The sequence below is a fragment of the Mustela nivalis genome (genome assembly GCF_964662115.1).
Source record: "Mustela nivalis genome assembly, chromosome: 17".
Lineage (NCBI taxonomy): Eukaryota > Metazoa > Chordata > Mammalia > Carnivora > Mustelidae > Mustela > Mustela nivalis.
In genome coordinates, this window is record NC_139036.1 from 7,229,308 (window position 1) to 7,257,075 (window position 27,768).

Genomic DNA, 27,768 nt, shown 5'->3' on the forward strand with positions numbered 1-27,768 from the left:
AGTCTTGGCCTTGAAAAGGTCCTCAGAAACTCTGATTTCCAAGTGTTTGGGTGCATCAGGGACCCCCAGTGCTAATTTAAAAAACCTTGTCTTTCACTTATTCTCAACATCAGAAAGGCACGAAAACTTATTTTCTTGCATTTATCCCTGTAATCATTTAGGATTGGGAATTTTTTCCATAAGTTTAGCAGGAGCACACACTAACTTGTCTTGACCTCTTTCCATTCTAAACACTGGATAGTCTATTCTGGGCTGACAACGTGGGCATGTTCTGAAGCCTGAATGCATGGGGGAGTGTTAGCATGGCTTGTCCCCTTACCCCCTGTATTCCCTCTCTAGTCCAGACGCGTGTGGCTATCATACAAAGAACTCAGGGTACCTCATTGGCTCAGTCAGCAGAGCATGCAAATCTTGAGCTTGGGGTTGTTTGAGCCCCACACTGGGTACAGAGATTAATTAAAAATTTTTTTAATTTGGGTCACCTGGATGGCTTACTCAGTCAAGCATCCAATTCTTGATCTCAACTCAGGTCTTGATCTCAGAATCATGAGTTCGAGCCCCACATTGGTCTCCATACCAAGCATGGAGCCTACTTAAAAAAAAAAGTGGGGGGTGCCTGGGTGGCTCAGTGAGTTAAGCCTCTGCCTTCACCCCAGGTCATAATCTCAGGGTTCTGGGATTGAGCCCTGCATCAGGCTCTCTGCTCAGTGGGGAGCCTGCTTCCCCCCCTCTCTCTGCCTGCCTCTCTGCCTACTTGTGATCTCTCTCTCTCTCTGTCAAATAAATAAATAAACAAATAAATTAATTAAAAAAAAAAAAGTACTTAAACCCCAGCACGAATTGTCTTCCCTCCTGCCACTCATCACCCCCAAGCCCCAAGGAGCTCCCAATCCTAGCTTTCGCTCTTCTCTCCTCATAAATATTCTAACCTCATTTTACCAGGCCTTCTTCCCTCCTAAGAGAGCTTTCCTCAAATTTGCCAAATTATTATTTCTTAGTGAGCATTCCCATCTGTAACCTCACAGCACAGAACACCGTTTAAACGGGGGGTGGGAGACAATTCCCCAAGCACCTCTCAGTGTGAATCGGTAGCTCTGGGCCAAGCAGAGTGTTCCACTCTCCCCTGCACACACCTCACTAACACCCGCTCCTGCCCCGGCCCATTCCTTGGCCCCTCCCTGGAGCACCTTGCCCTCCTGCCCAGACAGCCCCACCCCTCCGCTTCTCCAACACCCAGTGCAAAAACCACGTGTAGCAGGTTTGATCAAATGAATGCCCCCACCCCTGCTTGCCAGGCAGCCCCCTATTCTGGAAGCCTTTTGCGTTCTTGGTTCACGTAGGCATTTCTGTTTGACCTCTCTCTGGATGTGACGTTGACATTCTCCTCGAGTCCCGTCATTTGTATGTGTCATCGTCTCAGTGTGATTGCGTGTCGGGAGCCGGTACAGGAGGCCTACTCTAAGAGCCGTGAGGGACTGAATATGATTGGCTGTGCATTTAGGTCCACTCTCGTGGGAGGTGCATGAGCACTGCGTTGTGATTGGGTAACACTGCCTGTATAAAAACGCATGCGCCGAGGGTAAAGGGGGAGGAAGAAAAAAGCGATTAAAGAAGAAGGTTGGCCTCTACGTGAGTCTCCGAGTCGTTCTTTCGGGCCGAGAGCGACAATTGCAGGGACACACACCACGGCATTGGGGACTGGTGTGCAAAATACTTGCCAACCAAGGTAGCTAGTCATTCACTGGGCGTATCTAAGTCACCCTGATATTTGGGGGTGGAGACACACGCACCCAGGAGGGATTTGCACAGATACTCACTTTCTTCCCCTCCCCCCTCTTTCAACAACCAAAACCGGTGGCAAGCTCTAGGGTTCAAAGCAGCAGTAATTACCTTGAGTGCCAACCCCAAGATCTCCAGAACCCTGTGGCCCCCAACCCCCTAAAGAAACCGTTCTTCCACATTGCAGATTCTCCTCATGAACCAGGAAGTCGATGCCGCAGAAGTGGATTTCCTGCTTCGGTCTCCAGGACAGACAGGTGTTACCAGTCCCGTGAGCTTCCTCTCCCATCAGGCCTGGGGTGGGATCAAGGTCAGTAGCAAAGACCCCCAGAAAGAAGTCAGGTTCTCATCTCTCAGAGTTTTTCCCCTGACAAGTGTCCGCCTGATGTCAGCAGGGCTCCCTTTGGGGTACTAGCACAGAGCTGTGTTAAACATAGGCGGGGGTCTTTACCTGGCACCCCATAGCAGAGCTCGCCCTTCCCAGGCCTGCTGGAGAAGCCAGGAGCATGCAAGGTACGGGCTCTGCCTCCAGAAGGTGGGGAAATGCTAAGATCCCGCAAGCTTCCTGGCCTCAGCAAAGCTGCATTTCACCTGTCAGTGCTGAGGGCCAGAAGGTGAGCTCCTCCGTGAGGCCTGGGGACTGGCATGGGGGTGCTGCAGCAGGGCTTCCAGGAACCAAATAGATGCCAGGCTCTGTTTGGGCATGTCCAGGAGAGTCCCAACTCGGTCTCCAAGCAGGACACGCATTCCAGCCTGGGATTCTCAGTGCTTAATAATAGCTCACATTCACTGAGCACCTTAGAAAGGCATTCTGTTCTCACAGCCGGGAGGTAGGCGGTATCTGTTCCTGTTTAACCCAAAGCCCTTTGTCTTGTGATGATGTACGGCTTAGTTTGTTGCTGTTGTTGTTGTTGTTGTTGTTAAGATTTTTTATTTAATTTGCAAGAGCGAAAGCACACACACATGCGTACGTGCATCACATGAGTGGGTGGGGGGAGGCAGAGGGAGAGGGAGAAGCAGGATGTGGTGCTCTATTGGAGGACCCTGGGATCATGATCCAAGCCAAAGGCATCCAGCCAACCAACCAATTGAACCACCCGGGCGCCCCTGATTTCGCTAGATTTTATGCACGTCTGTGTGTGTGTGTTTAGTTTCTCATACGTGAAGGTTCATGTTCCCACCACCGCAGTTAAGATACAGATAATTCCATCCCTGTAGGGATCCCTCATGGTGCCCTTGATAACCAGAACAACCTGCTCCCTTGCCTAACGCCTAATGCCTGGCAACCGCTATTTGCAGTTCTCCCTTCGTATAATTTGATCCTCCCAAGGATGTTATGTAAATGGAATCCTACAGTATGTAACCTTTGTGGACTGGCTGGTTCGCAGAGCATAATTCCCTTAAGAGCCATCCAAGTTGATTGACTTTATAATGGAAGCCCAGAACTTAATATTTATATACACGCTCCCCTCTTCAAAGGGACCATCTTGGGAAATTCAAGGCTAATTCCATTCAGGCCGCCATTGCCTAAAATATTTTTCTAGCTTCTTTTTCAGAGTCTGCTGCTATTCTTTTCATCATCTGTATCTAAATCCGGACTGTATCTAAATCAGGATTCATTAAACTTTCTGCACGGGGTCACATAGTAAATATTTATGCTTTGAGGGCCAGACTCTGTCACAACTACTCAGCTCTGCCAAAGTCACACACAATACGGAAGCAAATGGAAATGGCTGAGTTCCAATAAAACTTTATTTACAAACACAGGTGGTGGGCCAGATTGGGCCTGCAAGCCATAGTTGTGGCCAAAATAATAAAGGTGTGATTTGACTTTCATTTATTAACTGCATTTGCCATTCCGAGTCCCATCTGGCAAATAAGCATAATCTCTTCCATGTTGATGTAAAAGTTGGGTATTCATCCTTTCTAATGGAGGCATAATACTCCACAGTATATATGGACCACATCATCTTTATCCATTCATCCACTGAAGGATATCTTGGTACTTTCCACAGTTTGGCGATTGTGGACATTGCTGCTATGAACATTGGGGTACATATGACCCTTCTTTTCATTACATCTATATATTTGGGATAAACACCCAGTGGTGCAATTGTAGGGTCATAGTGTAGCTCTCTTTTTAATATTTTGAGGAATCTCCATACTGTTTTCCAAAGTGGCTATACCAACTTGCACTCCCACCAACAGTGTAAAAGGGTTCCCCTTTCTCCACATCTTCTCCAACACACGTTGTTTATTGTCTTGTTAATTTTGGCCATTCTAACTGGTGTAAGGTGGTATCTCAATGTGGTTTTGATTTTAATTTCCCTGGTGTGTATTTTTTCTACTAGTAGTTCAATTCAGTTCAGATGTTAAATTTTCATCAGAAATATTTAAGGGGCATCTGGCTGGCTGAGTCAGTAGAGCATGTGACTCTTAATCTCAGGATTGAGTCTGAGCCCCACATTGGGTATAGAGATTACTTAAAAATGAAATCTTTCTTTTTTTAAGATTTTATTTATTTGACAGAAAACACAAGTAGGGAGAGAGGCAAGCAGAGAGAGAGAGAGGAAGGGAAGCAGGCTCCCTGTTGAGCAGAGAGCCCGAAGCGGGGCTCCATCCCAGGATCCTGAGATCATGACCTGAGCTGAAGGCAGAGGCTTAACCCACTGAGCCACCCAGGCGCCCCTTAAAATGAAATCTTAAGGAAAAAAAAATACTTGATATGTTTTTAGATTTCATAAAATGTATATTTAAAATCATTGATTCATATACCTCAGTTGTTCTAAACATACTTAAAAGTTTTCCAACTACTAAAGCAAGCTCTAGATTCTAAACCTAAATTTTAAAATAATTACAATGAAGTACAATTAAAAACACAATTCCTCGATCACATGAGCCACATTTCACCTGCTCATTGACTACCTTGTCGGACAGACAATGGGGGCCTAGAGTTTAGAATAGTGCCTCCTGGTCTGATGCCTTTATGGAAAATAAATTCTGGAAATCAGTTCTGCAGGAGTCCCTTTGCAGAAGTAGTGCAGTGACAGACTCGTCAACACAGGCTCTGCAGTCAGACATCCCCAGGGTCAAGTTCAAGTTTGAATGTGTGTGGCCTCTGGCACGTTATCTTATTTCTCTGAACTTTTCTTTCCTCATCGGCAAGATGGCTGTCATCATACCCACCTCACAGGGTTCGGCCGAACAGACAATAAATGATCAGTAAATGTGAATGGATGCAGTAGGTAGTATCCCTGAGCTGTCATAACTAAGCACCGGGAGCTGGGTGCTCCCACAGTTCTGGAAGCCGGGAGTCTGAAATGTAAGTGTCAGCAGAGTCGTGCTCCCTCCAGAGCCTCTTAGGAGAGGGTCCTCCATTGCCTCCTCCAGGTCCCCAGCAGGCTGGCTCCAGTGTTCCCTGGTTTGTGGCAGACTCAGCCCATTTCCCCAAGGTCTTCTCTCTGCGTCTCTTTGCATCTTCCCTCCTTATAAGAATGACTTATAATGACTTAGGGCCCACTCTAGTGACGTCATCCTACTTTGACTGCACCTGCAAAGACCCTGTCTCCAAATAGAAGGTCACATCCACAAGTCTGGGAAGTCAGTCCTTCAACGCATCTTTTTGGGGGAACACGATTCACACCACAAGAGTTACGATAAGATGATTCATTACCAGCTGTGGGCTGTACGTACGCTGTGGTTGACGTGGGTCGTGCCTGACAGCATTTGCCCACTGATGGAAAAACGTTGAGGAATAGTGAGTTCGGGTGAAGTCCAGTTGCCATCATCTCTATTATCCCACCAAGCCCTCTGCGGCAGAAGTCATAGAGAATAAATGATTCAAAGCCACTCCCTACTGTTTTCATTTTAAGTTCCTCCACTCCGAAGCTGCTGTGCCTCCTGGTTCCATCTCTCTTTTCACAAGATGGATTATTTGCTTCACTCTGCTTTGCTTTTTTGTTTGGTTTTGTGGGCTAGGCGCCTCTGGCTTTTCAAAGGCTTTTACAAATGCGTGCGGCTTTCTCTCTCTTTCTATGAGTCCTGTTATAAAGTCCAGACCCGTCCAACGGAAACAGAGCGCAGCGTGTTGTGTTCATGAACGAAACCTTTGATAAATGTTCCTTTTAAGTGTTGGGTTGGATTTCAGCCTAAAAAAACTAAATTGATTGAATGGGACGTGATAAAAAAAAAAAAAGTCTTTTAATACTATCTGATGAGGAAGGTCGATTGCTCTGTTGCCCCCCAAAAGAACGAATAAGCAAAAATAATGAGTGAAATCTGGGTGATAAAACACTGTTTTTATTATTTATTCTCTGTAAGGATTTTTTTTTTTTTTTAAGTCTCGCCAAATGCTGAACTTGAAGGTAATGGGCAAGTTCTTTTTCTTCATTATAAAAATCTTATCTGAGATGCACGCCTCTGTCAGCCTGTGAAAGGACCTCTTACCAACCTCTCCAGATGCCAGCTGAGCACAGTTGTATTTTGCTACATAGTCCAATGTAATTAGGTTAATTAGTCATTTTCATTTAGCTTATTAGAAGGCTAGAAATCCCTTTCCCTCATTTGGAAGATTAAATGGGGCCGTTGTAGTCAACCCAAGGCTTCAAGAAAGTGCATCCCAGACCCCATCCAGCAGCTGGGGACACTGATCAGAGTGTCATTTGCACCGTTGAGTGGTGGCACCGAAGGGGGTAATGGGTGTGCAGGAGGGTTAATGGTGGTGCAAGCTGGGAGGGAGATGGGAGCCTGTTCCTCAGCCCAGAGAGAAGTAATTACAGCAGAGGCAGCTTTTCTCAGCCTGCCAAGAGCCCTCCCGCTGGCCACGCAGATGTCAAACTTTATTAACTGAGCATTTTCTAAGTGCTGAGCAGCCTGCGAGGCCCAAGGCATACAAAGCCGCCTAAGAAAGTTCTTGCCCGCAGGGAACTCACCGTCTTGTGGGAGGTGATGGGCAAGTAAACCAACAAGTGTGATCCAATAACTGTAGGAACCCCGAGAAAGCACCAGGGAGGGTTTTATAGTCTTCAGAGCACTCTTATCTGCATTAGAATATGAGCTAGGATGACTTGGCCTCATTTTCCAAATGAGAAAATCAAAGCCCACGAAGGTTTAAAAACAGTCTCTGAGTCACAAGAGGCTCCTAAGGCGGGAGGGGGGGGGGGACACTGAGACCAGAGCCTTCACCTCCTGGAGCTCCCTTCTCCAACCTGCACCGCTCCCCACCCCTCCTCTCAGTACAGGTGATGCACATCCCCTGCTAAGTGGCCAGGGTGAAGTCATGGGGCCATGGACCCCATGGAAAAGGGCACATAAAAACAGGACATGTGTTCATCTGCTTGGGAAATAAGCCAAGTCAAGCCCAGGTCAAGGGTCTCTCTCCTTCTCCACTTTACCTATCCCTGGTCACAGGTAAGACTTTTCTCCTGCTTTCTGACACATCCCACAATCTCCCCTTCCAGACGTTGACTCTTGCTGACCCCACCCTACAAGATGCCCCTTCCTTGTCTTTACCTCTGTTTCTGCCCGGCAGAATTCTGTATACCTACTAAGGCCTCCCTCATCTCCTCTTTCTCCTTAACTTAGGATCACAAGCTCCTTGAAGACATGTGTCCTTTTTTGTTTTCCTTTGTATTCCCAAGTACCTGGCATGTAGTAGACATTCAATAAATGTTGCAATGAATGAATGGATGAATGAATGCATCCAAATAACAAGAATGTATTGGGATCCTTAAAATTCATGGCATTGCGGTAGGTGCTTTGGACATAGTCTGGCTTTTAATGTCATTGAAGAGACCAGACTTATAAGCAGAGTTGAATAGTCATGGAAAGATTGCGGATAAATGTCCAAGTGACTAATGTTTATGTGGGCACTCTGGAGAAATGGAAAGGGAAGAACCCCTACCTGATATTTGGTTCCAAGGTCAAGACTGATGATGCCTACACATACCAAGAGCGTATTAAAGAGTTTATTATTCACATAGTGAGTCTTTCTGGGAGAGTGGGGGAGCTCCCAAGCAGTCTGAAAATGGCTGGAGAGCCAGGGAAGGAGACCACCTTGGAGTTTTTTGGTAGTTTAGGATTGGGGCCAGAGTCAGTATTCTGGTACATGGGCGGGAGTTTGCATGCTACAACCTCCCTCCAGCACCAGAGGAGAAAGCACCAATGCTCACTAATTAGCTTGCCTGAATGTGGAGCAGAAAAGGAAGAGGGAAGGATAAGACTTTAAAGCTGTCAGCAATCAAATATCTAAAAATTGAGTCAGACCCTTTATTGAAGAGATCAACTCTACAAATGATTCCAAGTAGTCCACACAAGGAGGATGGGGAGGCTCTATGTTCTAGGTTGCAGAGAATGAACCAGAGAGAAGTTGCTGACTATGAACAGGACTTCAACAACTTGTAGGAAGGACCCTAATGCATACTAATTGCAACCAGCACAAGAAAAGGAAGGAGTGGAATTTGGGGGAGGAAAGAACGAGGACCTGTCTGTCCCATGGTGAAAGCAGAACAAACAGGGAGGTGAGTTGGTAACAAGTCTGGCACAGTTCCAAGGTTGGCCACAGATACTCTTGGACGCAGGAGTAGGGAAGCAGGACACCCAGCTCACTGGAAGGATCGGAAGGAAGCACTAAATGAAGACATTTGATATACCAAGGTATGCATTTGAGCTTCATTCTTATGGAAACAGGCAACTCAGGAAATGTTACGTTGGCATTAACACAACGTCAGTGATGCTAGGGACATCTTGAGAGAGAACTTGACAGGAGATGCCAGTAGAGTGAGTACTGAAAGGAAGGAGTCAGAGACTTAAAATGTCTGACCTCCATGACCAGAAAATTCATGGAATCCCTTTTTGTCCCTCCTTCCAGGCAATACCCAGCAGGTAAGGGCTGCTCAATCTTTATTTGCTAAACTTTGCACATTATTGGTCCGGTTTGCTGAAGGTGACTTTATCAAAACCTTTCTGCTAGTACCTGGGGGGAAAATCCAAAACTCCAGACTGGAGAATGAAGGAGACAGAATTATATCTATACTATTATCTTGTTCCTTGACCCTACCCCCCCCCCAAAAAAACACCATGAAAACTATAGCTTTCTGGAGAAATTGCATTTCAGAGCAAGATTCCCTTCAATTTCTCAGGCACTTTCATCCATGGAAGGATTCTATAATCTGGATCGGGACATTGAGGGATCTGCCAAAAGCTGGAAAAAGTTTGTGGAATCGGAATGTCCTGAGAAGGAGAAGCTTCCACAGGAGTGGAAGAACAAGACAGCCCTACAGCGCCTCTGCGTGATGAGAGCCATGCGGCCCGACCGGATGACCTATGCCATGAGGTATGGGACACGGGAGAGTGGGGAGCCCCAGGGAAGGCATGGGGCAGTCTCAGCAATGCCCGATGAGCAGAGCTGAGCACAAAGGTCAACCCCATAAGGCCTATTGCTATGTGTTTGCAATGTATTTTCTTAATACCTAAGTGCATGATTTGGAAAGAGGTGCTCATCAATATCAGCCTTATGAAGGATACTGGGCACACCAGATGTGGTGGGAGATGATGGTACCCAGAGGTTCATCCACAGCAGGAAGAACATCTCTCCCCACTCCTTTCCCTCCCCCTCCTTTTTCTTCTTCTTCCTCTCCTTCTCCTCCTCCTATTCCTTTTGCTTCTCCCCCTCCCCCCCTTCTCCTTCTCCTTCTTTGTCACCACCCTCTTCCTTTTCTCCCCGTCTCCCTCTTCTCCTTCCTCTACCACTCCTCCTCCTCCTTTTCTTCTTCTTCTTCCTTCTTCCTTCTTTCTTCTCCTTCTTCTTCTTCTCCCGATAATAGCTGTCATACTGAGTGTGAAGTGGTATCTCATTGTGGTTTGATTTGTATTTTCCCAATGACTAATGACAATGAACATCTTTTCACATGAAAAAAAAAGGGAAGAGCATCTCTCTGACCACAAAGAAGGGAGAGAGAAGGAGCGGAGGCTGTAGCTGAGATGGTAGAAGGATGACAGGAAACTGAGGAAGATCTTGTGTGATGGCGTCTCTTTTCTCTGAGAAGTTGGGAGCGAGGTCAACAGGGGAGTCTGTGTGCCAGAGGCCGTGGCAGTATTGGGATTCAAGGAGGATACAGAGTTTGAAATAGAGTCTGTGACAAGTGGGAGAGAAGGCCGAGTAGGGGAACCCGAAGAACTCCAAGCAGCATTGAGGGCTCCGCTTGTTAAGATCCCGCATGTGTAACGGCACCAGTCTTCACCGTTGGGTGGTTCTCCACAGCAACATCCAACAGCCCAGGTGTAGATGCAGTTCAGTAGGTCTGGAGCATGGGTCAGTTCGAGGCAGGGGTTAGGCAAGGGGCGGGGGTAGGGGGATGAGGATATAGACGAGATAATTGATTGGACATCAAGGTGCGTGCAGTCTGTAGGGACCGAAAGCAGATTAGCAGCTGCCTGGGGCTGGATGGTGGGAACAGGAGTTCTTCAAGTAGGCAGGAGTAATCTTATTTGGCCTGACGAATGTGTTGTAAAACTGGATTATGGTGAAGGCTGTATAATTCAGTAAATATATCAAAAATTAGTGAATGACATACTTAAAATGGGTTTTTATGTTAATTGTACCTCAAGAAGTTTTTGGTTTGTTGGTTTGTTGGTTTGTATGTTTAAGGTTATAGGCTGTGGAATCTACACTGGATAGGAAAGAAGTGAAGAGAGGAAGGGGATGATTTGATTTGATTGATTTTAATTTTTTTGAGAGAGAAAGCGTATGCAGGAAAGAGGGGAAGGGACAGAGGGAATGAGAGAGAGAATCTTAAGCAGGTTCCACAGTCAGCTTGAAGCCTGATGCTAATGTCATGACCTGTGTGGAAATCAAGATTCAGATGCTTAAACCAACTAAGCCACCAGATACCCAAGTAAGGGAAAGATTTTTTTTTTTTTTTTTTAAAGAAAACAGGGAGGACAAAATGCTGAAAATCCTACATCAGTCTTGGCACCAGAGCAGGCAAATCAGAAGTGGAATAAGGGTCTGTTGCTGAATTGCTGGTGAAAGGCTTTAGTCAGAGGGTGGGATGTTCTCAGTTAAGGTTTCAGATGTAGAAAAAGCCCTCAAGTGATGACAAGGATGAGGTGTGGCCATGGAATCAGGTGGCTGAATGGGGGAAGACATGAAGATTAAGAATCAGGAGGATTGTCCACAGGATGTCAATGTCACTCGGGCTAGTGAAAGAGATGGTCCATGTGTTAAGGGTTCAGGGAAGGACTAGAGTGACGAGAGGAAGAGTAGGTGACATCAACCTTCAGGGGAATGCGGCTAGGGGAGTGGGGTGTCCACGGATCCCACAAGTATGGGAAGCCATGGTTTAGAAACAGCAGTCATCAGTGAGGAAGACTATGATCCCACCTCTCAGTCCTGAGGTAGGTCAGAGGCAGGAGAAGGAGCCCAATGGAAGAGACCACAGAGAGAATAGTGTCCTTGGGGAAACATTAAGGCCAAGAGTTGGACCCGATGACCAGTAAGTGGTTACAACTGCAAGGCTTGTTTGGCATAACATGGGACAGTCTGGAAGGGAACACTGGCCAGTAGAATAAGGTAAAACAGATGGTGATAGAAGCAGGAGATCATAGGAAGGTGGAGAGCCTTAAATCTTGAGTGGGGAAGGAGGACCACAGGATGTAGAAGACAGAGGATGCAGCTAGCTGTGCCTGCAAGCTTCTAGAAAGCATTGGTCCTGGCCATCTTCTGGAAGATGGTGGTGAAGGGACAGGACACCCAGGCTTCCCAGAGGAGTGGGGTGTGGCATGGACAGATAGGGATTCAGAACAAGCCCTGATCTAGGACAGCAGGCAGGCAGGAACGGCATAGCTTCTAAGTGCTGACTTAACAACTAGGGAACCGGAAGTTGGCCGCAGCTCTGTAACTACTTACTAAGTCCATGACCTTGAATACATCCTGCCAGGTCTGTAGGCCTCCCTGTCTCCAGCATGACAGGTGTGTGACAGATACACATGTGTGCGCTTCTTTCCCGGCAGAGATTTTATTGAGGAGAAGTTGGGAAGCCAATATGTGGCGGGAAGAGCACCAGACTTCGCGACCTCGTTTGAGGAATCAGGGCCAGCCACACCCATGTTTTTCATCCTGTCTCCAGGGGTGGACCCTCTGAAAGACGTGGAGAATCAAGGTGAGAAATCATCCTCTTGGAGCTGAGGCTGCCCTAGCCCCACGAATTTTCACTCCTTGCATCCATTGGTCTCCCTTTCCCTGGCTCAAAGCTCAATACGTAGTACCCGGTATTTGCTAACAGAGAAGTCAGGGTCATGGCTGAGCCAATACTAAAGGATCTTCCCTGGAGGGGGGGACCATCGAAGGCAGTTCATGGAAGAGTCCATGCTAGCAATTTTACCAGGAGACCTTGTCCTACCACCCACCCACCCACCTACTCACCCTTGCTTTGGCTGGAGTGGTCTTTCTTCAAGGCTCCTACTACCCTGAGAATAAGGTCCAAACTCCTTAACGGGTCTCACAGGGAACTTCATCCTTCCATCCCTCCCTCCTTCTCCAGCCTCCTTTCCATTAGTAGTTGCCTATTGCTGCTGTAATGAATTACTGCAAATTTAGAGGCTTAAAATAACACGAATGTATTCTTGTACAGTCCTGGAGATCAGAAATCATAAGTGGGTCTTACTGCCTCCATCTTTTCCTTAGAAAGACTCCTGTGATTATACTGGGCCAACTTAGATAATCCAAGATAAGCTCCCCATCTTGAGGCCTTATATTTACTCACACTACAGAGTCTCCTTTGCCCTATAAAATCTTATGTTCATAGGTCCTGAGGATTAGGACATGTGCATCTTTGGGGATCTACCATTCTGCCTACATTCCTCTAATCCCCTCTTTTGCATTCTACATGGCACCCATTCTCCCGTGTGTGCTGCGTCCCCTCCTGAATCCCCCTACCAGACCAACTTCTATTCATCCTTCAGATCCTGATTTGAGGTCACCACCTCCAGGAAGCCCTACTGACTTCCAAGATACTAGGTTCCCCTCCCATGTGCTCCTGGAGCACCCTTCTTTATGTCCATCACCTTATAATTGTCTAATGACCACTGTGTCTTCCTAGAGAGTGAGAGCTCCTTGAGATTGGGTGTCCTTGTCACCAGGATATCCCTAGTTCCTAGAACTGTGCTGGATACTCAAGAAATAGATACATTAAATGAAGGAATGAGCAAGTGGAAGATACATTAAATGAAGGAATGAGCAAGTGGAAGATACATTAAATGAAGGAATGAGCAAGTGGAAGCAAGTGGAGGAATGGCAAAACTATAACCCTGGCAAAATGACAACATTTCATGAAGTTAAATAAAGACCTGACAGGTCAGAGCCTAGGCCATACAGCTCCAAGAGCAGTCTCTTCATTATTGCAGTGAAAGGACTCCACAGCCTATGCCTGGTGCTTGGGGGTCATTGATATGAGGCTGACTCGGTCCTAAAGAATGGATAAGATTAATGCACCGGGGGCATCTGGGTGGCTCAGTGGGTCAAGCCACTGCCTTCGGCTCAGGTCATGATCTCAGGGTCCTGGGATCGAGTCCCACATCAGGCTCTCTGCTCAGCAGGGAGCCTGCTTCCTCCTCTCTCTCTGCCTGCCTCTCTGTCTACTTGTGATCTCTGTCTGTCAAATAAACAAAATCTTAAAAAAAAAAAATTAGCGTGCTGGGGTGGCTTAGTCGGTTAAGCCATGCGACTCTTGGTTTCAGCTCAGGTCCTGACCTCAGGGTCATGAGAATCGAGCCCCATGTCAGGCTCTACATTCTTTAAAAAAAAAAAAAAAGAGAGAGAGAAGAATGGGTAAGATCTATGGGAGGAACAAGAATTCTCTTTTTTATTTGCTGATTTTATGTATATTTTTGTAGTCTCCTAATAAATTCACGCAATGTTTGCATATTTTTAAAGTATGGATAATAAAGAATTCAAAATGAAAGCAACAGTTCTCAGCTCCAGCCAGTCCTCCCCATACCACACCTTTCCAGACACTTGTTATTTGTTCTGGGGGACTTTGGGGGCTCCTTGTGGGGTTTTGTTTTGCCAATTTCTAAATTTAGTCCTCCTCGTGGTTCCTGCTCTATTTCCTACTAATTTCCTAATTTCCTACTATTTCCTACTAATTTTGTATCCCTAGGGGTTTTTTTTGTTTGTTTGTTTTTTGTTTTTAAGTTTTATTTATTTATTTCAGAGAGAGACCATGAGAGGTCAGGGGGGAGAGGGAGAGACTCTCAGGCAGACTCCATGCTGAGCACAGAGCCAGTGCAGGGCTCAATCTCATGACCCTCAGATCAGGACCTGAGCTGAAGCCCAAACGAGCTTGCTTAACTGACTGAGCCACCCGAGGCACCCCTTTTATCACTAGTTTTAAATTGATCAATTCTAGATATCTATTTACATTCCCTGATATAAAAAAAATAAGAGTTTTCACTCCCACTATTGCCTACTCAAGACCGTCCACTCCTACCACATCTTCAACAGCTTTACTGAGACATAATTCATACGCGGTAGGATTCGCCCATTTCAAGTATATGATTCAGTTTGCTAATATTTTCACCAGGCTATGCAACCATCACCACAATCTAATTTTAGTAAAACTGTGTCTCTCCCCACACCAGAAAAATCCTATATCTCTTAGCGAGTACTCACGTCCTCCCTAGCCCACCACCAATTTACTTTCCGTCTCTAAGGATTTGCCTGTTCTGGACATTTTCTAGAAGTGAAATCATCCATTATGAGGTCTTTCATTGATGGCTTGTTTCACTTAGCATAATATTTTCAAGGTTCATCAAGGTTGCAGCTATAGCCTATACCATTCCTTTTTTATGGCTGGATAATATTCCCTGTAGATCAATCAAGCAAGTATTATCTTAACAATTATTAAGTCTTCTGACTTAATAGAGCACTATAGAATGTCTTCCCATTTATTAAGATCTTCTGTAATTTCTATTATTACTATTTCATAGTTTGGGGTGTATAAAGTGTTGCATTTCTTTTTTAAAATTGAAATATGATTAACAGGGCGCCTGGGTGGCTCAGTGGGTTAAGCCTCTGCCTTCGGCTCAGGTCATGATCTCAGGGTCCTGGGATCGAGTCTCGTATCGGGCTCTCTGCTCAGCGGGGAGCCTGCTTCCTCCTCTCTTTCTCTCTGCCTGCCTCTCTGCCTACTTGTGATCTCTGTCAAATAAATAAATAAAATCTTTTTAAAAAATTAAAAAACAAAAAAAATATATGATTAACAGAAAGCGCTAGGCTAGTCTCAGGTGTCAGATACAACGATTCCGCATTTCTATGCAATACTCCGCGCTCATCACAGTAAGTGTACTCTTCACCTCCTTGCATTTCTTGAGTTCAGTTCATGCCCAAGTAGTTTGTCCTTGTTTATTCTGTTGTAAGGTGGGATTATTTCCGTAATTTCATTCTTGGAATGGTCACTGCTAGGGACTTGTGTACATTTTTGCATATCGGTCTCCTATCTTGCAACCTGGATGAACATGTTTATTAGTTCCAATGACTTTTCTGAATTCCTTAGGTTTTTTGCAGAGACAAGCTTAGGTGATCTATGAAAAGATAGTTTTACTTCTTCCTTTCCAAACTGGATGGCCTTTTATTTCTTCTTCTCACCTACTTGACCAGGCTAAAATTTATAACACAGAATTAGGTAGAAATGGCAAGCTTGGACATCCTGGGCCTATTCTAGATCTTTGAGGAAAACCATTCAGTTTTTACTATTAAATATGATTTTAGCTGCAGGTTTTTTATAGATACCTTTCATCAGATTGAGCACGTTTCCTTCTAGCTTGATGAGGTTTTTTTCCTTTATCATGAAAAGGTGTTGGATTTTGTCAAATGCTTTTTCCATATCCATTCAGATGATATCATTTTGTCCTTTATTCTATTGCTATATTACATTAATTGATTTTTAGAAGTTAAAGTAACCTCGCATTCCTCAGATCTCACTTGATCCTGGTGTATAATCATTGTACATATTTCTAGACTCAATTTGCATATGTTTCTTTGAGGATTTTTACAACTATGTTCGTAAAAGATAATGACCTGTTGTTTTCTTTCCTTGTGATGTCTTTGTTTGCAGTATAAGGGAAAAATTAGTAACCTATACATGAGAATGATTTGGGAAGTGTTCCTTCATCTTCTATTTTTTGGAAAATTTTGTGAAAGATTAATATTAATTCTTCATGTATGATAGAATTCATGGAGAAACCACCTGGACCTGAGCTTCTCTTGGTGGGAAGTTTTTAAATTACTACTTCAATCTCATTTGTTATAAATCTAATCTGATTTTCTATTTCTCCCTGAGTGAGTTTTGGTATTTATTTCTAGGAATTTAGCCATTTTTTTAAGATTTTTTTTTAAAGATTGTATTTATTTATTTATTTTAGACAGGGATCACAAGTAGGCAGAGAGGCAGGCAGGGTGGGCAGGAAACAGGCTTCCCGCTGAGCAGAGAGCCCAATGCAGGGCTCGATCCCAGGACCCTGAGATCATGTCCTGAGCCTAAGGCAGAGGCTTAACCCACTGAGACACCCAGGCACCCCAGAAGTTGGCCATTTTATTCAATTATCTAATTCATTGGCAAACTCCCAAATTTTGGTATCTATACTAAAATGTTTACTTCCTTGGCACGCCTGGGTGGCTCAGTTGGTTAAACATCTTACTTCAGCTTAGGTCATGATCTCAGGATTCTGGGATCAGGCGCTGTGTCAGGCTCTCTGGTCAGCGAGGAGTCTTGCTTCTTCCTCTACCTCTACCCCCTACTCTGCTTTCTCTCTCTCTCTCTCTCAAATAAATAAACAAATATTTTTTTTAAATGTTTACTTATGGAGTGCCTGGGTGGATCAGTGCTTCTAAGCATCTGTCTTCAGCTCAGGCCATGATCCCAGGGACCTGGGGTCGAGCCCTACATTGGGCTTCCTGTCTAGCGGGGACCCTGCTTCTCCCTCCCCATCTTATGCTCCCCCTGCTTGTGCTCTCTCTCTCTCTGGCCCTCTCTCTCTCTCATATATAAATAAAATCTTTTTTTTTAAAGATTTTATTTATCCATTTGACAGAGAGAGATCACAAGTAGGCAGAGAGGCAGGCAGAGAGAGAGGAAGGGAAGCAGACCCCCTGCTGAGCAGAGAGCCCAACGTGGGACTCGATCCCAGGACCCCGAGATCATGACCTGAGCCGAAGGCAGCGGCTTAACCCACTGAGCCACCCAGGCACCCCAAATAAAATCTTTTTTTAAAGAAAGTTTACTTCCTCTATTGGCTGTGTTAACTTTTAAACAATGTTAGTGAAACTTAATGTTTTATTCTGTGACTTCTAGATCATTTCTTTGGACTTCCCTCTGTGTAAGCTGAGACCAGGTTTCCAACTTAATTCAGCTGTGCTTTTTCCATAGACAAGGATGAATATATATTCATTCTACTCCATTACCATCATTAATCTTATTCATGCCTAGTGCCTAGTCTATGAGTTAACTGTAATATTCGAAAACCAATAGCATTTATGTCATCATTAATTTACACATATTAGTCACCGAAGAGGCAAGCAAATATGCTGGGATGACATTTCCTTCTTTGTGGATCCAATGTCCTCATCTCTAGGGGACTCTCAGAGAAGAGTGTTCTCAGCACGGAGTTTCAAAGTCACACCAAATTTCAGTTTGCTTCATGTATAGGATGATTTTCTTGGATAGCTTTACATTCTTCCTGGGGTTTCTGAGTGTCTTTTCCTTGTTTGGGGAGAAGAAACAAATGCCCCCTCCGCCATTCCCACGGCTTCATACCTCTGTTAATCGTATATGTTGTCTAGAATCCACGTTATCCTCCTTACGTTCTGTTCTAAAACAGATAACTGGCACGCTAGCCACCCTGGGACTTACTCTCTCTATATTCTAGTCAAATACTATCGTTTTGGGGATCCTGGATCTTTTACCTTCCATTTCGACCCTAGTGTTGCCAGCATGTGCCATCAGAAGAGAATCATGGGAAGTAAAAATTCTGTATCCTTGGGTGGCTAAAAGGCTTTAATTTTGCCCATATACTCTTTCAGTAGTTTTCTAGGTGCGAAGTGGTTTTTCCAGAATGCATCCGCATGGCCCCGTTGTCTTCAAGATGTCAGTCGTGTTCCCTTGGGATCAAATGCCAGTAAGGCGCTCTTCTTCCCGTCGTGGTGGTTACCTGTTTCTGTGCTGGGAACTTGAGAATCATCTCCCCAGCTTGTGGCTGAAGCACTATGAGCTGTGTTTGGTGGTTGTGGGTCTTTTCCATTCATCTGCTCAGCACTCACCATGCCATTGTAAGCGGAAAAGTCAGACCTTTCTTGATGTCTGGAAATTTCGCTCTGTTGTTGTTGGTAAATATCACCACCATTCACCAAGTTGCTCATCCCCCAAACCTGGAAACCCATCACCTTAGAGACTCCCTCCACCACCCACCACACTGAGTCTTATTGATTCTACCTCCTAAATCCATTTCAGGCTGGTCTCCTTGTCTCTAGCATCACTGTTGCCTTCCTGGTGTGAGTCACCGTAACCTTACTTGGACTGACACAGGGGCCTCTGAAGTCACCCCAGTCTTCTCCCGCTGCCTGCAATCTTTGGCCACTTGGCAGCCAAAGGCATCTTGCTAAACCTCAGCTCTGACTGTATCACTCTCCTCCTTAAAACACTCCAGTGGCTTCTCTTTGTTCTTAGGGAAAGTCTGGTACCACTGGCATGATCTATGTGGCCCTGCATGGCCTGGCCTTTCTGCCAAGCCTTGGCTCTTTCCTTCCCCCAAGCTCACTCTACTCCAGCCACACAGTCCTATTAGATCCCCAGCCACGCTATGAGCCTTCCTGACCTGGGCATTTTCACAAGAGATTTCTTTTATCAGAAATATTTCTCCCCAGCCATTCAAGACTGCGGTACCCACTCACCCTACAGGTACCAGCCTCTTCCGACCTCCCTGCAAGACCATTGATTCACTGTTATGCATGTATTTGCTTCAGAGCATTCAGTACACTTCTAATTAAATATTTCTTTTAAGGGAACTTGGGTGGCTCAGCCGGTTAAGCATCTGCCTTCGGCTCAGGTCATGATCCCAGAGTCCCGGGATCGAGCCCCACATGGAGCTCCCTGCTCAGCAGGGAGCCTGCTTCTCTCTCTCTCCCTCGCTGCTTGCTTTCTCTCTCTCTCTCTCAAATAAATAAGTAAAATATTCAGAAAATAAATAAATAAATACTTCTTTTATCATTTTAACTGAGGTCTGCCTACCTGCTTGTCATTAAGGTCCTCAGGTCAAGGATGATGCTTATCTGTACCTAAACGTGTAACTAGCAGAGAAAAAGCATTCAGCAATTATTTGCGAATTAACACATGAATGAGTGTCATAAGAACTGTTGTTGTCGCTGAGTTGTGCCCAATTTTCACCTTTTTATAGAGTTCTGTATTCTGTCTTCTGGAGGTTTAGTCCTTTCATATTGGCAAATTCTAGCTGCCTCATGTTGATCCAGTATTTTCCTTTTTGGAAGCTCCCGTATGCCCTGTTTATGAGCAATTTCCTTCTGTCCTTTGCCAATTGACCTCCATCTCTTCCATCACCCACTTCGAGGCTTTCTGTTGTTACAGGGACGCCGACCTCTCCCTGATCCATATTGGTTATTTGTCTCTGAATACATTATCTCAGCCCTGCCCTTGGCCTAATCTCAAGTCGTGTTTCCTTACTGGAGGCAATATTGCTGCTCATCAGCCACAGATTACTTAAGCACCTGTGCCTCCTTCTCTCTCTCTCCCTTCCCCCGTGCCGCCTTGATGGCTTCATTTATTTTCTAATTCACCCACTTAGAACATAGACTCTGGTGACAGCCATGCTTTCTGCATCTTGAATCAAATCAGATTGCCTGATGGGCTCCTCTTCTCCAGTTTGGAACCTACACGACTGACTCACACTTCCCTCCCTCCCTCTCCCTAGCCCCAGCGTATTAAGGAGACTTACTGTCTCTGTGTTTGGGGAGAGTCTGTGTATCAGACAGTTCACTGTTTCACTCCACGTAGACGCTTACAAAGCATGGCATCCTTTGCCAGTTTTGAGTTTGTGATTTATGTTCTGAACTCCGTCATTTCTCTGTCCCTTTGTTTCAACATGGCAGGTTTTAATATGGGGAGGGTTTTAAAACCTGAGAGTCAGGGCACCCAGATGGCTTCATTGGTTAAGCATCCGACTCTTGATATCAGCTCAGGTCTTGATCTTGGGGTCATAGTTCGAGCCCCACAGTGGGCTTCATGCTGGGCATGGAGTCTACAAATGAATGAATGAATGAATGAACGAATGAATGAATGAACCTACCTACCTACCTGAGGGTCAAGTGAAAGCTTTGTTGCCTTATCCTCATGCCACCATCACCCCCTAGCCCCAACCCAAATGCGCTGAACCCACAAAGTCCCGTGTAAGAATTTAGGAGTTCTCGAGTCCCTACATCTCATCCACTGACCCTTGATCAGGAATCTATGCTTTTCTGGCAGCTTTGGGCATCTTAGTCTCCTCCAGGATTTTCCTTCCTCAACAACTTTTGGAGGAGGAGGAGGCAGGAGTGGGGAGGGGGACAAAAGTCCATCCACTCTCCATGGCTTCTGTTCTAACGCAAAACCTAGCACCGTCCACCCCCACCGCTTTCCTTCTTGCCGTCTCAGACTAATCCCTCGAAGCGCTTTAATGCAACCCTCTTTGCCTTTCTCCTCATCACCTCCTTCCCGAATGAGCCACACTTCCTTATTTCCATACATTCTCGCCTTTGCTTCTTTTAAAAGCAATCACCCGTTTTTCCCAATCACCCATAATGCCTGCCTCCTAGGGCTACGGTAGGATAGAAATGAAATCTCGGACATGAAAAGGCTCTGAAACGTTCAGAGCACAGTAGCGTGGTACGGCATTCTAACGAAGATGATAATCCCTCTGTTCTTTGAGGCAGCTCAGCTGGCTCCTTCTTCTCTGTCCTTGAAGCGTGGCTTCATCCGTGGCCCTCCCAACCCACAACTCCCCTTTCCACCCTAACTCACAGGCATCTTCTCTGTCTTTCACTTGACTCTCTCATCGTCTTACTCGGTCTCTCTCCTCCTTTGTTCAGTTATCTGGCTTTAACAAATAATTCTGTAATTTCCACATTGTAATCTGGAAGAAGCGGTTTAACGTACCACCTTTGCCTTCCACTGTTTCCTTGTTTGCTCTCTCCAAGGTGCTGATCAGAACTCTGCGCTCACTGCAATTTTTTTTTGCAAACCTGCTACCCAGTGTGTTCAAAGAAAGTATTCAACTTAGTGTTTCTGTAGCCAGATTACCCACACTTTGCATGCAGCCTCTTTCCCATTGTTCCTAGCTCTATTCTCTTTTCTTTAATAGTCCATTGGAACTCAGTGAGGTGGGAGCAAGTGCAATCTTGGTGAACAGCTTCAGGATTGGGGGAATATTGGTTTTTGTGTTGAGAGAGACTCATTTGTTCATGTGCCAGGGAGTGGGAGAGTGAATAGGGAGATAAAGGTTGATGATACAAGGAGAGATGGGATTCAGAGAACAGAAGAGGGAAAGGAAGAGGAAGAACACCTCTTCCATTGAGCAGGGATGCAGATACAATGGCAGAAAATTGAAGGAGTTCCTGCCTCATGGCATATGTTTCTCCAGGGAAGTAGAGAGTGAAGCAAGTTGCTGGGAGTCGACGGAAAGATTGCCAAACAGCATTGAGGAGGAGAATCATGAACTTGGGGTGGCTCCAACTCACCAAATATTTACGTTCCTGTCTTGTTAATTCATCCAGGATTGGATGGATTTAGCAAAAGGGTGGCACAGAAGCAGAAGGGGCACCGGAGTTGAAGGTTTTCTAAGATCTTCATCCTAAAGGATTATTGAATCCATATTAAAATAAGAGGGAAGTCAAGGTGAAGGTTAGAAAAAAATAGAAGGACCAATGGACTGGGCATTTCACTGAAGCAGAGTGACAGGTGAGGAGGGATGGAGGGAACCGACTAGAGAGGAGAAAGCAACAGTAGTAGACATGAATGAAGAATTTGTACGCCATGGTTCTTGACGATCATAAAGTCCTGGGCACAGCCATGGGGAGTGAGTAACGGAAGTGGATGGAGTTCGGTTCTTTGAAGATGTCGACGCAGGAGTCTGGAGGTTGGCTGAGTCATCCATTGTGACCTTGAGTTTTGCTGGGATAATGCTGAAACGGGACATATGGAAGATTTTGAACTGAGCCCCCAGTGGAAATGAATCTCACTGGGAAGCTGGTGGAAGGCAGGAACATAGACGTTAGCAGATAATATAGCTAAATGACACGTGCTTAAAAAGAAAGGGGGCTTTTATACAAGGATGGGAAGAAATAACCTGCAAGTGAAGAGGAACCTAGGAAAACATTCCCCTTCCTCCCAGCCCTGTGGATACACGGAGCTCGGGAGAGGGCCACGGAAGGTGCTACGTCCTCAGAGACAAGACAAAGAAGCATGCTGGGGAGGTGTAGAAGGAGGTTTACGATGGACACGATCTGGGTGACACTGCCACGTGGAGAGTGGGAAGGAAGATCAGAAAAGGAAAGAAGAGTTAAAGGTAGTGGGAGTGGGGAGGCACAGAAGCCATGGTGCAGAACAGCATGAAGATGAAAAGCCACGAGAATGTGTCTGGCCTGAGGGGCTTGCTGGTGATGGTGCAGGGAGCCCTGAGAGCCTCAGAGTTGCCAGTGGAAGGACCCTGCAAGTTTGCCCCAGCTCATCATGGGGCTGGCATGTTCGGTCCTTGCAAATCCCTTCAACGCTTCCCCTTCTCAACTTCTCCACATCAGCCTCATCACCACACCTCAAGCCTAAACTAACCCACGCTGAGCCCCCCTGTGCATGCCAGCCTCTGCCCCAATGGGTCCCTGCAGTCCGTGGTTTGCAAACTGATCTTCAGCAAGAACCTCTTCTCCTACATCTCCCTGACAAACAAAAGAAATTGGCTCTTCTGTGAGTAGGAACCTCACGGAGGCTGTCTAATAATCCCGGCACCTTTTATCCTGGTACTTTCTCTGGAATAAGTTGTTTATATTGCCGGTTCCAAAGCTGACATCAGATCTATTGCCAGCAAGGATTTATGGTTTAATAAGGGTGTTTCTCGGGCTCATCTCAGTTGAATCTCTAATAACTCTTCCTTGCTGCAGAAAGTCATCATCCTTCGTCTCGCACAGACTTGGGAAGGAAACTCTATACCTTTTCTTAGCATTTAAAAGAAATATCCAGTATTGACAGTTTTGTTTAAATTTTCTTGCACAAAATATCGAATTGCATCTTTCATTTCAGTTCCCCTGAAACGAAATGTTTAAGGACACATTTTTTAATCTTCTTTCTGTCTTTCTATTTCTTCTCTTTTCTCTCGCGTACTTTATCTTCCTAGAAGAAAATTGCTCCGTAATTCCTGCGTGGCCGTAGATACACTTTTATGATCCTCTGTCTGAAGAATATTATGTAATTTCTCTAAACTTTATTGTACGGGGCTAATAGCTGACATCCCAGCAGGAGTGGTCCTCGCTGCTGAGGCTGGCTGCGTTGTGTGAAGTTTCTCCTGGGCCGGCAGAACACGCAGTGAGATGGCTGTGATGTGTGCCCCTGTAACAGCCGCCCTTCCCAGGACACAGAGCATCTCCACCTGCCCAGCCAAGCCCTTTCTTGTCCTGCCTTTTGCTCCTCTTTGCTCTCACTCATGCAAAGGGAGGAGACAAGACATTCCTCCGTGTTGAGGAACAGCAGAGGAGGCTAATACGGGGTAAAGACCAGGAAGCCAGAACTACCTGAGTCTTACACCAACCAGGCATCCCACCCCGTGGAGGTCCAGGGAAAATGCATAGCCTGGAAGCCATTTCAGGCTCTAGGGCAGCAGACCAACGCCTGGTGTTCCAGCGAAGCCACACTGAAGGGCGTCATCACCTCAATCCACCCTTGGGGACTCAGTGAGGGTGGAGGGGTAGGGGTTGATGCCTGACAAGTGCTTCCTGTTGTTTGGGAACAGAGAGCGGGAAGAGGTATCCCTCACCCCGCAGCACGCTCCTGAGAGGAAGAGGGGAAGGGTATGAGCGTTCAGGCACGCCTGGGTTCGAGCAGTGGTACGGCCATGGGCCTCTCCTCGTGACCACAGGACAACAACAAAGATGGCGGACATGAGCGAAAATAAGGACAACTCCACACCCCTTTCAGGCAGAAAGCTCGGCTACACCTTCAACAACAGGAACTTCCACAACGTGTCTTTGGGGCAAGGACAGGAGGTGGTGGCTGAGGCGGCGCTGGACCTGGCTGCCAAGAAAGGTCACTGGGTTATCTTGCAGGTATGACCCCTGTGCCCTGTTCAGGGTCATTCTTGGCCCCACAGCTGTCTGGAGCTCACAGGGCAATCTCTGGGCTCCTCTGTCCTCTCCGCCTCTCTCCCCTGCCTTTCCTTCAACACCCCTGCCCATCTCACTGTCTGATCCTCTCTCCGTCCCTCCTCTGCGGTCCTCCCCACCGCTCCCCACGACTCCTTGTCCCCTGCCTCTCACAGCCCCGTGCCCCCCTAACTTCCTGTTCGGGGCCTCCTCGGGGAGTAGGTATCCAGCTGAAGACCGTGGGAATGGGGTCTGGTAGGGGAACCTCTTCCCAGATGTATCCCAGAACTTTCCACCGCTCCGCCCTTCTGCTGTACCCCATGTTCTGTGTTCTCGGTTACCCGCGTGACCACGACAGCACACATGTAACTGGAGCTCTGCCTCTGTAGCCGGAGCTCATGCCCGTCTGGGATGTCTCCTGCTGCTCACTTCACCGAACTCCCAAGACATAAGGGCCGCCCCTCTCCTGTCGCCACCTGTCCCCTCATCCCTGGCTTATGCACCTTGCTGGGGAGCTGAGGCTGGGCCAGAGCTCTACTGGGGTGCCCTGGCTGAGCTGAAGGGACTTACCTGACGACCGTGCCCTTCACTACATTCCCTTAAGGAGACACCTGCTCCTTAATCCCCTTGGCGCCCAGCGCCGAGGGCAGACAGAGGCAACACTCTCCGAAAGCCTGCTCGGTGACCGACTCGAGGAAGAGATCAGTGCAAGGGAAAATAAAGAAACAAGAAAGGTCACCCCCATCCCGTCCTTGCTCTGAGTCCCTAGAACTTCTGTCTCCTGACCCCTCACTGCGTCACCACTGGCCACAGCGAGAACCCAGAGTTGGGGGGCTTCGTCCTTCCTTTCCCTGGGGCTCTTTGTCCAGAACCTCAAGAGAAAAGACAGTGACAGCTTGGGATCCCACTTCCTCCCTCACAGGCTGGCAGGATGAGACCCCATCCTGGGCCCTTATCCTTCAGGGACCCACCCGGCCACACGGACGGCAGAGAGCCTTTCCTCCCTTGGCACAGAGCCACCCCAGAACGCTTGCATCTGCTGATGTCCTTTCCTGAGAGCTCTCCCAACTTAAATTCGGGAACTGGAATTCCTGCAGGAGGAGTGGAGGGCCTGGCTAAGGCGGCCCTGGCTTTCCCAGGCAGCGCCTTGGAGCCTCGGCTCCAACACAGGGCTTACAAATGAATTCCTTAACAAACACTCATTTCGGCAGCTGCCCCTCACACTTATGTAGTGGTTATGGCACACAAAGCCCTTTCAAACCCATTAACTTTGGTCCTTTGCAGCAAGTCTGTGAAAGAAGTAGGGCCAATATTCTTGTTCTTTCTCCTTTTATAGAAAAGAAAGCAGTGCCCAGAGACCAGCTGCTGGGGCCAAGTGCCGTGCTCCATGCCGATCCGTATATTTAAGGCTCTGTGGGCAGGCTTCCTCCAGTATTTCTGGAGTTTTCTCTCCATCATAATGGAACCTGCCACAAAGGAGCCATCCTGCCTACGTCCTGGATTCTGCAAAGTAGTGCTGAGAAACAAGTGTACGTTCGGACAGACAGATAGACAGACAGGAATCACATGGGGCAGGGGAGAGAAGGCGCAGATGAAGAAGCCCGGCTTGGAGTAGGAAGCCTTCCCAGCGCGTGAGCAGCAATGCCTCCCTGTGTTTTAGGAAGATAAGTTTGGCAACAATTAGCAGAATGGCTGGGAGAGAGGGAGAGAGGACACAAGAAAGCTAGCTAGAAGTTTAAATCAGTGCTTTTCACATTTTAACACGCATACAAATCACGGCAGGATCTGATTGAAATGCACTGATTCAGGAAATCTGGGTAGGGTCGGAGAGTCTGCATTTCTAGACGGCTCCTAGGGAAGGCAACACTCCAAGTCCATGGGCCCTGCTTCTGAGTTATCAAGGGTTCAAATCCTCAATGTCAGAGGTGGGGGTCGAGATTTGGAGCGTCTGGACCGTGTGTTCCAGTCTCCCAATGTAGCCCAGCACCTTCAGCTCTGCCCGGATCTTAGTAGAAATGCAAATGCTCGGGCCTGCCCTAGACCCAAGGATCTTGTATTTTGTTTTGTTTTTGTTTCTTTAAAAGATTTATTTATTTGACAGAGATCACAAGTAGGCAGAGAGGCAGGCAGAGAGAGAGGAAAGGAAGCAGGCTCCCCGCTGAGCAGACCGCCCAGTGCAGGGCTCAATCCCAGGACCCTGAGACCATGATCCAAGCCAAAGGCAGAGGCTTTAACCCACTGAGCCACCCAGGAGGCCCAAGGATCTTGTTTTTGAAAAGGCCTGCAGGGAATCCCTGTGCAGCGTCAGGTTTGAGCCCAGTGTGCTGGAGAGACTTGGGAGATCAAGAGAATAGGGTTCAGTTGCCAGAGACGGCCAGGTCCCATCACTGGGAACCCAAGACACCTGCTGCCATGAGCTTTATTTGAAGGCCAGCCCCGTGCCCCCCACTGCTGCCTTCCTGAAACCGTCTGCCGCTAACAAAACTAAGCAGATACCTGCGTGGGGTGGGTGGTGGGGGGGTCTTCCTTCCCACTAGAACATCCACCTGGTGGCCAAGTGGCTCGGCACCCTAGAGGAGAAGCTGGCAGAGCACGCGGAGAACAGCCACCCGGACCTCAGGGTCTTCATCAGCGCAGAGCCCGCGCCCTCCCCGGAGGGCCACGTCATCCCTCAGGGCATCCTGGAGAACGCCATCAAGATCACCAACGAGCCTCCCACAGGCATGCATGCCAACCTGCACAAGGCCCTGGACAATTTTTCTCAGGTACCACCCGGGGCGGGGGCGGGGGGGAGGGAGGGGGGCTGGCGGGGGGCGGGGCGGACCGGACGGGGGCGGGGCGGACGGGCCGCGCCCCTCCCCATGAGTCCGACCTGCGTCCCAGAGCATCCAGCTGCCAGGAGGGCGGGAAGTGGGGGGACGGGCTGTGGAGCTGTGCGTCCGCTCTGGGACGGACCTCCCAGTGCCCGCGGAGTACAGCCCGGCTCTCCGTTCCCCAGTACACTGCGGGTGGGGAAAGGGAGCCAAGCTTGGGAGTCTGTCTCTGGCGAGAGGCGTGGGCGAACTCTGCGCAGGTCTCCCTGCTAAGGAGATAGCCCTCGAAGGAGAGGGCGTGTGGCTGTACATCTAAGGGATGTGCTACGCCGACCACATGCTGGCTGAGCACGCTGGGGACGGGTGCGCATGTTCCCACGAGAACACCTGCCATCATCAGGCATCCCGAGCGTCCACGTCACATAACCTGGGTGTCAGATGGGGGATCTGGCCTTAGGACGTCGCCATGTGGTAGCCTCTCACAGCGTGGTCCCCGGAGCAGCAGAAGCTGCTGGGAACCTGGTAGAAATGCAAATTCTCAGACTCTCCACCTACCCCCCCCCCACCTCCTGCATCAGAAACTCCTGGGGTGAAGGCCTAGGAACCTGCATTCTAGCAAGCCTCCAGCGGATTCCAGGGCGAAACTGAGAGGATCAGGACAGAAGTTTCAGACGTAGGCCACCGCGTACTAGAACCTTCCTTTAGCGGGAGTCTGAGACTTGTGTTGCAGAGCGTGGATTTAAAGGCACAGGGGTCCGTGGGCTACTGACTTAGTATGTGAGGGTG

The 27,768-nt window shown here is 47.4% G+C and overlaps 1 protein-coding gene across 4 annotated transcripts in view; it reads left to right on the forward strand.

The window, feature by feature from the left end:
• DNAH9 (dynein axonemal heavy chain 9) overlaps window positions 1-27,768 on the forward strand; it is a 318,684-nt gene that overhangs the window by 249,525 nt on the left and 41,391 nt on the right. For all 4 annotated transcript variants that reach the window (XM_082708418.1, XM_082708419.1, XM_082708420.1 and 1 more), the window contains 5 exons: window positions 1,967-2,089; window positions 8,919-9,112; window positions 11,791-11,939; window positions 24,006-24,133; window positions 26,707-26,934. In XM_082708418.1, coding sequence (XP_082564544.1) covers window positions 1,967-2,089; window positions 8,919-9,112; window positions 11,791-11,939; window positions 24,006-24,133; window positions 26,707-26,934 — 822 coding nt within the window. The remainder of the gene's footprint in view (window positions 1-1,966; window positions 2,090-8,918; window positions 9,113-11,790; window positions 11,940-24,005; window positions 24,134-26,706; window positions 26,935-27,768) is intronic.